Source organism: Cephus cinctus, unplaced genomic scaffold, assembly GCF_000341935.2.
Source record: "Cephus cinctus unplaced genomic scaffold, Ccin1 Ccin1_scaffold0160, whole genome shotgun sequence".
Taxonomy (NCBI): domain Eukaryota; kingdom Metazoa; phylum Arthropoda; class Insecta; order Hymenoptera; family Cephidae; genus Cephus; species Cephus cinctus.
Genome location: NW_014332886.1, coordinates 2727190 through 2739909, shown reverse-complemented (window position 1 = coordinate 2739909; position 12720 = coordinate 2727190). Strand labels below are relative to the sequence as shown.

Sequence of the window (12720 nt, the reverse complement as noted above, 5' to 3'; positions counted from 1 at the left end):
AATGATGAATGCATTATCTTTTATAAACGTAATTTTTATTACAAATATGGTAAATAGCATAGGTACAACATACATACATCTGTAACGTTCATACGTCTCTTTTACTTTATACAACTCGCACGAATCTCCCGCATACATTATTTACACACGGAGCGCATAATTTACAAATGTCAGATAATCGCTGGAGGTGATTTTATGACTATATTACAGAGAATACAAAATCAGTCTGGCTGTTTGAACAAGTTCTTTTTACCGTATTTACTCATAAAAAAAAATGTTATGGCTAGGACTTGGGAAATGCATCTTTTCATTGCACTTCTACCAGTTCACATTGGGACACGCAATGACGTTCCTAATGACGAGTATTCAAATTCAAATAATCATCCTTGTATTGCAAAGAGAATCAGCTGACGTGCGGAAATTGCTTCCATTACGATTCGCTAGCATAATTAGCGTTGCACCTGATAATCAATATACCACGATATTATCCTTATTTCACAATTAGTCTAAATGAGAGTACCGTCGGCCATAATGATACAAATCATTCATGAACAATTGGCAAGTTTAGAAATGAATTATGTTGAATCGAACGAAATGATCAATAACGAATGAGAAATATTACAATCTAATATCGTGGTGTACTTGAAGATAATAACGTCCGCACATCAGCATCTACGATCATGCAATTGTTCTCTACTAACTATACAAATTCAGACACCCTGATACAAGGTGTCAATAGTATTCTAAGAGGCTAACACCTACGCACTATTTAGAATAAAAAGAAATGGATATTTTCGAATCTCTCAGAAGAGTTCTACGGAACATTTTATGGCAAGATGTTTAGCATCCTGATAAGTGAATTTCGCACCGTCAGTGTCTTAGCGTCAATAGTGATTGCATAGCGCGACCAGTTGCACGCAAAGCTTAAGAAAGTGATCTCAGTGGTATAAAAGTAGGATTTCGAAAAAGTTTACACCGTGATTAGACGTATTCTTCCGATGGCTTGGGTATACTAGCTGGTAACCTAAGAGTGCTTGGAACTCGGTTGGCACTGTCAGGCAATTCTGCTATGTCTATGAATACACCGACCAGACTCTCAAAATTAGGACCCCAGTTTAACAAGTAGTCCCAACTAAGAGCTGTGTTGGTAGAGGGTGAGCCATTATTGGTTGGCCTGTACAATCCACCCATATGTGTTGACAAATCGTCATCCGACGCTACTAAAGTGCTTAGTGAGCCACGAAACGAGCTATCGAATCCGTCATAGTTAACGTTTGGAGGCAATGGAGGTTTCGTTGACTGTGACGACTCGTTGGCTCGGGTCGTGACCTCTTCGTCGTCGGGCTTACTAAATATATTGTCAGATCTCTTGTCACCGACTAGGGAATTGTTATCGTATTCGATTTCGGAACAGGTGAAACTGTCGTTACCACTTTCATCTGTCGTCGACGAATTATGTCTCTCTAATCTCTCTGGAGGAGGTGTGTGTCTTCTGTGTAGATGAAGAGGACCATGGGTAGGTGGTCCTCGTGCCTCGCTTGAAGAACTCACAGCATCCAGTGTTGATACTAGACTGGAAGTTCTAGGTCTAGAGTTGAGTCGTTCTATCTCTTCCGCTGTTAGACCCATTGGGCCTGATGCTACGTTGTTAACGTTCTCGTTATTTGATTGCGGTGCTTTTCTACTTGCAGTCGATCCAGACAATTGACTCATTATTGGTGAATTTAGACTTCTTTCGCTGTTCGAATTTAATGCATCCTTTCCAACTCCTCCGGAGGATGATGTTGTAGCCAGTAGGGCGCTTTGAAGTGGCTTGCCACTGATGTCGTGAAGTGTAAGAATTCTAGGTTGTTGAGCTGACAGTTCGCTGCTTGGAGATAACCTGGCTAAAGGAGTACTTTGTAATAATTTTGGTGCTGGTCCAGGTGGTTGACCAACTGTCGGTGGAGGCATGGCTCGCGGTGGAAATGGTCCAGTATGTCTATGCTGTTGTCCAGTGTGTTTATGGTGATTGGCATAACTTCCAATTGGCGGAGGGGTGGCCTTATATTTCCTCATACCGTCCCGATAACCTTTGTAATGATATACAATATCTATATCACTGGGTGCTATTGAACTTGCATTTTCCAGATCATAGTGTTCTGGCATGTCAGGTTCTGGATTATGCTCATGGGAATGTAGTGAGCTTTGAGTTGGAGGTGGCAAAGGTGGATGCTCATCCCTAATTGGTGGTGATTTCGTCACTTCCCGTTCGATAATATCCGGCCGCTGTGGTCTGTGCTCTGAATTCGTTATCTCACGTTCCTTATACTTCTTTGATATTAATTCCGGACCCATGTGGCTCACTCCTCGCAGATCAGAAGTATCAGATATATAAGTATTTTCATGACGAGACATTATGTTGTCACTTCCTGATCCCACTAGTGCATTTCCGGCCATGATGGTGTTGTTACCTTTATTCACACCGGATGGTGCAGATTTCTCTTTGTTTTGCCTTCGCAATCTGAATACCACGAAGCTTACCAAAATGGCAACCAGTAGCGTCACAAAGAATACAATGACCAAGGTTATTCCAATACTTAGAGGATCAGGAGCTGCTGCTGCACTTATTCCTATTGGTCCTCGGCAGCCTATGTTAACTTTTCCGTGATACACTACGTCTTTGAAAACCGATCCGGATCCATTGAATGGCTGTATTTCGTTGTTTATTGTAAAGTTGGATAAACATCCTTCGAAATTCTTAGGTATGGAGTCATGGGCGTAGTAGAATTCTTGCATAACACCACCGATGGACAGTACTGATAGATAAGGATCCAGGAAATCATGCACCCCGGCGGAATCCAATTCATCTCCAGTTAACACGCCATCGATAAGTAATCGAAGGCCACGGGAATAGGCATGAAGAGTTAAATTGTGCCAACGACCATCAGCTAAGCCTCCTTCTATCGAACCTGTCATGTTTACTGGCGATCCAAGCAAAGACGCATAAGTCAGTTGTCCGTTGCGAAGCTGCAATAAAAGTTACGATTGGCGATATCGTTCTAAAGTATTTTGACATCTGAAATGAGGACTTGCATAAGCATTTACCTCGACTGATGTAAAGTGTTTGTTGGTAGCTGCATAAATAAGGATACCGTCTGGTCTCACTGTTCGGAACATTAATCCAATCGTTTTTGGTGGATTGGGAGTCAGTGCCAATAAACTGGTTTCTTCGTTGGTCTCTCTAGTAACACGATTTCCAAGCCACAATGTGGATCCGCCATAAAGATACTCCAGGAGTTGCATTCTTCTGTGTTTCTCAGATATCTAATGAAGAAAATTTTTGAGTTAGACAAATTGTATTTAACAAATGAGGAAAGTCAAGATGAATATAATCCAGATATGTACTTTGAACTCGATGTATCCACCCTCACTCAAGCTGATAGGTTTTAAAGCTCCTTGACAGTTGGGTGCTGTTAAGGTGTCACATTGACAGGCAACTTGATGCCACTTATCGTAACACCTCCCGGCAGCACCACAAACAGACCTGAAGTCCTCTTTGCCTTTGGAACAAGGGCTTCTTTCAGATCTCGCGCAAGTTGGTCTTACGCCACGTGAAGACAAAGGACTTGTCAGATTCAATGTTCTGCCATTTATTGATACTGAATGTACACAGCCGACCAGGTCATCGGAATGTACTTGTCCAGGTCTTTCTAGTACCGGATCAGCACTGACTAGTCCACCGATCATCAATGGGTTATTGTTGAAGTTCAAGGTTCTAAAAAGCATCGATCAAACAATGAAAATTGAAAAAATGTCTAGACTCTTTTTCAGAGATCAACTGATTAAGAAAGATCAATCGTCTTACCCGGTTGGGCCAATGTCATCAGCGTAGCAAGTTGTATCACCAGGTCTGCAGTCATCGCAAACATCGCCATGTTCTCTACAGCTGGATACACTCAACGAAACAACTCTTCCGTTTCTGGTGGCTGTAACCTTTCTCCATTCTCCATCTGCCAGAGAGTTACCAGTTTTGATAGTAATTGAGGTGATGGCACTTCTTGCTCCCCCATAGGAGAAAACAGCTCTGCCATTGACCAATTCCAATACCACGAAGTCCGAACGACCTCCAGTTTGAGGTCCATAATTATAGAGGAGAAGGGCATTGGATTTTGTTGTTGCAAATATAACAGTAATGTCATTGGTATTGGAATCTAATGCCGGGAAGGACATGTACGAAAGTTCATCAAAACCAAATGTCGAACGTTCGCAATGTCTTCCGTAGCGACCTTCTGGACAACTGCATCGATATCTGATAACAAAAAATAACGAATTACACATAAAAGATTTGGTCTTTACAGAGGAATTGATAACGATGGATCAAAAAGTACCCAGGCTTCTGTCCAACGCAGAGACCACCGTGCAGGCAAGGATTTGGTCTACATGAATCCGTGATGGCTTCACAATGGTTTCCTCTGTATCCAGCACGACATAGGCAGAAGAAGCTTGAGCCATCAGGACTCTCCCTACAGGATCCGCCATTTCTACAAGGATTACTGGCGCAGGCATCTCCTCTCTCCAGTTCACATAATTTACCTTCACGACCTGACGGGCACGTGCAATGGAAATCGTAGCCGAGTCTTCGACACTGACCACCCTAATAAAAAACTATATTTTAATATCCTGAACTATTTTACTGCATAACGGTGGATGCATTAAAACCACTAGGGTACTCACTAATAAGCAAGGATTTGGTGAACATGGATCCTGCCTTTTTTCACATCTATCACCAATGAAACCATCTCGACATTTGCAAATCATTTCGTGTGATACTCTGGGAGATGTTAAAACTAATGTTTGACTATCAGTGATCCTCGCATCCTCATAAACGACCAACTGATCGCTACAAGTGCCGTCGTTATCACAAGCAACATGCTCGCAAGGAGAATATCCAATAGTCAAAGTGGCTCCTTGCAAGAGAGACTGGATTTCTTCTCGTTTGCGTAATAACAACTCGGTCACTTCAGATTTTTGATGGTAGCCTGGATAATGGATGAAGAAAAAGATATCATTAATGTAACATACTCTCGGCAGCCGATCGCTGCTTGTCGACCATAATGGTTGATTTATATAGTCGACGAAGAAAAACGCACCTTGTGGTGTTTTGATCGCTAAGGAAATGTCGAGGACTTCATTATTCTCACTCATGCTGTAAATAGTCAGTGTGTCGCCAACATCGATTTCCGCTTGCAGCATATCCAATAGTGCACGATAATATTGAGATAGAAATTGACTGGCACTTAATCTGCTGACTTGTAGAGTGACTGTGTTCTCGACAGTAGAGTTGGTGAACGTTAAGAATTCCACAGTGACTTTAGATACGACGTCCGGATGTCGGCCATCATTCCCAGAGACGCTCAATGAATATCCAAGATCTGAAATAAGTAGAAACGCAGTTTATAGTCGGGATTACTTTGACGAAGCAATGATCGATGCGATGAGATTTCAAAGAAATTGGGGTACCATGCAAAGTGTAGCGGCACTTATCGCACCCACTCTTATCGTGTATTGCATATTGTTACTGCTATATTCTCAATCGATATCTTAGTCATAGCGATACAATTACTCGTTAGTATTAACATAAAATTTTTAAGGGAAGCCCTATGAATTATTAATGCCGCAATATAGCAGCAATTTTCATACTAATTTATGAACTTCCGAACACGGACCTGGCGTAATCTTGCTGGTATGTAAATCGCAACCGGTTGGAATGCTGAGCACCCCAGAATTCGAGCCTTGAAGTATCTTGCAAGTATAGTCGCCAGTAGTATCAGGATCATTCGGATGAACATCTGCAATCTTACCCAATGGACTCTGTCCATTGAAGGAATGTACCATTACGTGAACCGAGCGTGGAGTCGATGGGCTGTCATTCTGATCCAGAATTATAACCGTAATCGTATGCTCGCTTCTCATCCGCGGTGTACCGGAATCTTCCACTTCGATCTATAAGCATGATTTTTATCGTTAGACTAAACTGTCATTAGACTAGTATCATTGATATTGTATAACCTCTTAAGACTACTCACCACAAGATCCAGCTGTGGCATGGCTTCTCTGTCCAAGCTTCTGGTAGTTCTAAGGAGACCAGAATGTTTATCCAGTGTAACCATATCTTTTTGTCTTCCTCCGATTAATCTGTACGAGAAAGGTGCACCGTTTGGTGGTAAATCCGGATCCATTGCACTCAGAGTCATTATACTGGTACCGGCTGGTTCATTCTCACTGACATAACCGATCACTTCCGGTGGATCGAAGACTGGTCCGTTATCATTAATATCTAGTAATTCTATATGCACCGTTGCGGTACCAGTTTGTGGTGGAGATCCTGTGTCAATGGCTCCAATAGTTAATTCATAAGCTGGTACAGTTTCGCGATCCAATTGCTTAGCTGTTTCTATGTCACCAGTTTGTGGATCAACCTTGAACGCTTGGCCCACATTACCAGCTATGATTGAATATGAGAATTGATTGTTCTGAGGACGGACATCTTTGTCAACAGCTCTGACAGTCAGGATTCTTGTTCCATGTACTGCTCCTTCTGACACGTTAGCGTGGTACACAGTTTGAAGGAATTCTGGAGGATCGTTTCCGTCTTGGATAGAGATAATGACCTGAGCTTCATCCGTATCGTTTCCACGAATTCCGCCGCCATTTTTCGCCATTACCGTGAGTACGACTCTGTTCTGAGTTTCACGATCAAGTCTCCGCGATACACTGATAATTCCGCTTTCAGGACCTATGCTAAACCCACGATCGTTTGAAGAGCCCACAAAGAGGTAATACACCTGACCATCTGCACCTGCATCCTGATCTGTCGCCTGGACCAGCCCTACAGATGTGCCAACTTCAGTACTCTCAGACACATCCAGATGGAATACCGGTTGTATAAACTTCGGATAGAATTCATTGACTCCAGTAATATGTACAACTACCGTTGTGAAGCCAACCATTTGTGGATTCGAATCTGGATTACCTGCGACTATGTCTAAGGTATACTTGTTAGCCTCTTCGTAATCGAAACTCATCTTGGACGAGATGACACCTGAATTCTGTTCAACTTCAAAGTGATCTTTGCCGCTGCCACCTAGAATTCTATACTGAATAATCGCATACTTCGGAGAATCAACGTCTGTGGCGATGACTTTGTAGACGAAACTGTGAGACGGTGAATTTTCAGGTAAATAAGCTTCGTAAAGGCTCTGATTAAAGATGGGAGGATTATCGTTGATGTCTGTCAAGGTCACTGTTAAAGTTGCTGTTGCTTTTTTCGGCTCGAATCCGAGGTCGCTCGCAGTGATGTTCAGTCGATACTCCTGAACAGTATCATAATCTAAGGGTTCCAAAATGGTGACAGCACCGGTTGTTGGATGAACGGAGAATTCCTTGCGTTCATTTCCAGCTGATATCTTGTAACGGACCAAGCCATTAGGACCGTTATCACTGTCAGCAGCGCTGACTGTTAAAATAGTTGAATTGATTGGTTCATTTTCAGGAACTATCACTTGATAACTCAACGCTGTGAATGTTGGCGTATGTCGATTCTCCCCAGCAATCACCAACGTCAATGGGACTTCATCTTCCTGAGGTGGAACACCCTTATCAACTGCTCTGGCCTTCAGAAGAAAACTAACACCGACACCAAGTCCTGCTAAACTCTTCCTTACGTAGATCCAACCAGTGTTACCATCCACAGAAAAGTACTCGCTTCCATTTCCGTTTACAAGAGAATATTCGATTTCAGCATTGACACCGAAATCAGCATCGTCCTTAGCAACAAGCATCATCACCTTTTTGCCAACCGGGTAACCCTCGGGAACAGGTGATAAGTAAGATTTTTGTTCAAATTTGGGTGCATTGTTATTTGCATCTACGATGCTGACGTAGACAACTGTCTTCGAGGACATAGGTGGCTTTCCGTTATCCGTCGCGACGACAGTCAGCGAGTATAGATTCTCTGGTGAGGATGGACGCTGAGTATGTTTGTACTTGAGGGTCCTCTTGCTAAATATATCCCCAGTAGCAGGATCAACGGTGAACAGATCAGACGGTTGTAAGAGGCTGTAGGATATCACGGAATTGGGACCCTGCTTATCACGATCGGTAGCAGTAACCTGACCAACATGTGCTACACGTCTCTGCAATTCTGGGAAATGGAAGTGATAAGATTCTTCGACAAATTCCGGCGGGTTGTCATTCTGATCTTGGATCGTTATCGTAAGGGGAGTTTCCGTTCTCCACGCGCCATCCACAGCGACTACCTATAAGCAGAATTACTGGATTGGTATCGTTTATCAGGATGCTATTGAGTAAATTAAAAGGATATTTGTATGGACCTTCAAAAGGTACTCGTCCTGCTCCTCTCGGTCGAGATGTCCTGCTACGGTAACGTTACCGCTGAGAGGATCAATAGAGAATTTCCCACCAGGATTCTCAGTGAAGCTGTAGGTAGCATTTGCATTCTGGCCTACGTCTAAGTCGCTGCTGGTAACTCGTATGACGAACGCGCCAATCTCTGCATTTTCGGTCACGTTCACACTGAACAATCGAGTGAAACGCGGAGGATTGTCGTTCTTATCTGAGATCGTGACCAGTACGGTAGCCGTGCCGGTTAATTGCGGCTCTCCTTGATCCCTCGCTTCAACGATCAGCTCGTACGAAGAAATCTGCGGGGAAGAATTCCAAACGTGTTACATTCTTCTATACGTATCTGTATACACATATAGGTATTATACACTATCGCGTGCTGCTCTCGCTATCTTAGTACTAGGGGAATACAGGTTCGCGAGAGTTTCTGGAAGCTGAAGAACTCGATATCACTGGTTGAGTACCTCCTCTCGATCCAATATCGCGTTCGTACTGATCTCTCCAGTGTTCTCGTCGATGAGAAAGGCTTCGTCGAAGTCGTCCACGAGATGATAGGTCACCTGACCGTTTTCCCCGCTGTCCTCATCTTTCGCTGATATTCTAGTCACGAACAATGGTGGATATTCGTCCTCGGGAGCCGTTGCGTTGTAGATGGCCGCTTCCATTATGGGTGAATTGTCGTTGGCGTCGGTCACATTTACCAGAAGTTGTACGACGCTCCTGAGGGCAGGATTGTCAGAGTCACGGACTTCGACCCAGGCCTCGTAGTGGGGTGCCGTCTCGTAATCAAAACCCGAAGCTACGAGAACCTATAGATCAAATAATTGAGGATGATCCAATGGCCTCTTACAGAAATTTGCATTATTCTCTATTCTCTATAATTATTTCCAGCCTACCTCGCCAGTATGAGTTTCTATTCTCAGAGCATCGCCAACGTTACCACCGGCCATGCCAAACACGAGATTACTCGCGGCACCGACTTTCGGTGTGGATGCGGTTAATTTTGTGATTATTCTTCCTTCGGGAACGTCTTCCGGAAGAGTGAACCGGGTGTTCACCGTAGGTCGAAAGCTGGGGAAGAGCTGCCTCTCCCAGAGGTGAATGACCAGATCGGCTGTAACGGATTTCGGCTCTACGCCGCAATCGGAAGCTTGAATTTGTAATTGATAAGTGGTCTCGCCGCCAGCCAGTTCCTGAGTAGCCTTGACGACGCCGCTATGAGGATCGATCATAAATTTCTCAGCATCTTCGCCCTGGAGACGATAAACGATTCGCGAGTTCTCGCTTTCGTCATCGTCCACGGCTTTCGCTCCGAAGACAAAGTCACCTTTAAGAAATAAGGGCCATTAATTATTGCTAATTGATATTTAAGCTAAAGTCCAACTAACTGCCTACCAGGTTTGGTAGCGTCAGGTACGTATGCCGTGTATCTAGGAGTAGAGAATCTAGGTGCGTTGTCGTTGAGATCCTTAACGAAAATCGTCAAGTTAACGACGGAAGCGCGAGGCTCCGTCGGGCTGGAATCTTGCGCTACCAATGTCAGATGGTAAACGGAAGTCTGTTCTCGGTCCAGTGGTTCCAGCGTGGATACGTCACCCGTGTCCGGATCCACTGAGAATCTTTCGGCTTTGTCGCCAAGTAGGCTATATCTGTGAGAAAAGTCATTTGTCACGGAAGCGCATCGATTATAAACAGGGCCACCTTGTACAATCAGAGAAGACCATTAGCCTTCGAAGGAGTCAAAAGAAAACTTACCGAATCTTCGCGTTCAGTCCTTCATCCTTATCGGTAGCTGATGGTCTGGCTACCCAGGCACCACCTGGTAAATTTTCCGTGACGGATGCTCTATATTCCTGTCTCGCGAATTCAGGACTGTGGTCGTTAATGTCGAGCACGACTACCCGCACGATTCCAGATCCCGTCAAGGGCGGCGAACCTGGAATAAATTATTTTTAAACTCGAAAGAGCGCATTCCGATTTCGTTGCTGTGAAATCACGACGCGGGACATCAACTCCCATTTAACAGCCGGATCTCTCACTTCGATCTTGGGGACACCGGGTGGTATGCATAGCATTGAGCAGTTGAATGTGTGCACGACCCTTAAGCATTGCGCTCTCATGGGTTAGTGCTAGGAGATAGTGTGAGTGTATGGTCATAATCCAGAATGAGTTAGTGCCCTGCCTAACAACGATAGACAGGCCCGAGAAGTCCTGACTATGGTCCGAGGAGTCCAGGGAAGCTGTGCCGAGAGAGAGAAAGAGATTATGACCAAAGGAAAGTACGAGAGAGGTAGGAGATGGTTATTCGAAGCTGGCACACTACGCCACGTGGATATACTGTGACTCAGTCTCGTGCAGTCATGGAGTCGGATCTCAGCAGGGAGTTGTTATAAGTTCCCATAGAAAGTTGACAAAGTGCCGTCCGTTGCCTAACTTAAGTATGTACTTTATGGTCCACGTCGGTTACCGGCGCTGCGGCAACGTATTTTCGAAAATTAATAGGCTATAGGTACACGTAGCCGGTGCTATTGGATAACAAGGAATTTTTTTCTTCAAAATGACATTGTCCTCCTACCCTACGGATCACATGGTCGCCCGCGTAGAGGCCGCTCGATCCTTATAAACTACGTACTTCCGAGTAATTAATATCCCACGATATTTTTCCATCTAACGAGAGAATATTGATTTATCGAATGGGTTAGTTCACACGACAGAAGTCGCGTCCATCGTGACCCAGACGTGATATATTTCAAATGTTCACGAACTGGACCTTGAGCATTCACTTCGGGGCTTGGACGTCCCGTGAGTAGAGACAATTCAAGATCAATTATTTTTCTCTATCCGAGCCATAACATCGTCCATACGAGACATTGATAATTCCTATCAGTAAATGTCCGGGTGTTCCCATGAGTATATCACCCCCAATTAGAATCTTAATCGTTCTAGCGGATACTTTGAGGGTTTCCAAAGGCCAATTAGCAGAGGAGCAAATAAAAAGTTGAGAATTAAAATAAAAGTGTAATCCCCGCTTCATCGTGACTGTGGGTACTCCACGTGAACATACGTGTCGGCTACCTCCAATTAGGTCCCGTGACCCGGAGGCGTTATTTTGAGTATTTTTTTCTCCAGAGGGTAGAGAGGGAAAAAAGGCGAAAAAAAAGGACTGGTAAAGAGAAGAAAGCACAGCTCGCGAGACACACGTAGCAAGCATACGTCATCCCTCGGCCGAGGACACGCTCGAGTTTCGTATGAGCACGTATGAACATATGCAGCCAAGGGACGACGTATACGTCGGGTTCTCCTCGACCTGCTGGCTTCTCCCTTCTTTTCTCCTCTCTTCAGGCTTGTGTGCCCGGGACAAACACACGTGCCCCGTACGCCTCTCTGTGTGAGTATGACAAATTCGCTCGCGATTAATCTCGCGCGCCGCGACCACACAGACACATTGCCGGCTGTGGTAATACCTATGCGGCATATACAATGCCTCTGAATCTACAGGGTGAGACAATTTTTTTTGGATTTTAATCGGACAGCTTTCTTCAAAGAATTAATATATTTTTGAGCGGGGGACGGGGGATGCAGATATGATTTTTTACCTGGCAACCACAGCTCTATCGGTGGGTAGTGGGTGGAAAGATTATTCGGAGGTTGACCATGTGTGTAGGGGAAGTTGTTCGTATCGAGGTTACAGGTTTAATCGATGGAATTATTATTTTTATATCCGTTTGGATGCTGGGTCATTTGTATCAATGGACCGGCGTGATCTCGGGTATAGGTCACAATCTCCTTCGGGGCAGAAAGCGAACGAGACTAAACGAACGTATAAGGCTCAGAGTTTTGGAACGCTGATGGTGGCTGATGGTGGTTGACGGTGGCAGGAGGTTGGAGGCTCTTTGACTCTGTCGGGTACGACCGCAGCTTTAATTTATTGAACCTTTGTTAATTTGAATATTATGATTTATGGTATTGTTACGACTGCGGCGTTCTCCTCTCTCTCCGGGTGTAGGCTATCGGTAAGCATATGGACCAATCGACTTAACACTATATTCTGGTATAAGGTGATTTGCTGCAGTAAAAGATCATTGGATAAGTTTTCTCGGTATTCGTCATTGTAATTATGCAATAGGTCGAAAATGAGAAATTTACAAAAAAATTAATTTTCTTCAAAATTGTAATTAAAAAAAATTATATTAATCATCGAAGGACGGGGAAAAAAAATTTTATAAAATTTCAAGCGTACATTTTTTTACTGTACGCACCACTGTGTATATCGTTTACACGTTGACAAAAGGATAAGTGAATAATTTACTCTCG

The 12720-nt window shown here is 44.0% G+C and overlaps 1 protein-coding gene across 1 annotated transcript in view; it reads right to left on the bottom strand.

The window, feature by feature from the left end:
- Window position 1: 1 nt before the first annotated feature.
- Window positions 2–12720, bottom strand: part of LOC107263562 (cadherin-related tumor suppressor) — a 62196-nt gene continuing 49477 nt past the window's right edge. The window contains exons 8-21 of the mRNA XM_015730889.2: window positions 10162–10342; window positions 9802–10055; window positions 9303–9733; window positions 8871–9215; window positions 8376–8705; window positions 6069–8300; window positions 5709–5985; window positions 5133–5414; window positions 4717–5021; window positions 4371–4636; window positions 3848–4291; window positions 3388–3757; window positions 3088–3306; window positions 2–3009 (exon numbers count right to left, since the gene is read on the bottom strand). Coding sequence (XP_015586375.2) covers window positions 982–3009; window positions 3088–3306; window positions 3388–3757; window positions 3848–4291; window positions 4371–4636; window positions 4717–5021; window positions 5133–5414; window positions 5709–5985; window positions 6069–8300; window positions 8376–8705; window positions 8871–9215; window positions 9303–9733; window positions 9802–10055; window positions 10162–10342 — 7964 coding nt within the window. The 3' untranslated portion in view covers window positions 2–981. The remainder of the gene's footprint in view (window positions 3010–3087; window positions 3307–3387; window positions 3758–3847; window positions 4292–4370; window positions 4637–4716; window positions 5022–5132; window positions 5415–5708; window positions 5986–6068; window positions 8301–8375; window positions 8706–8870; window positions 9216–9302; window positions 9734–9801; window positions 10056–10161; window positions 10343–12720) is intronic.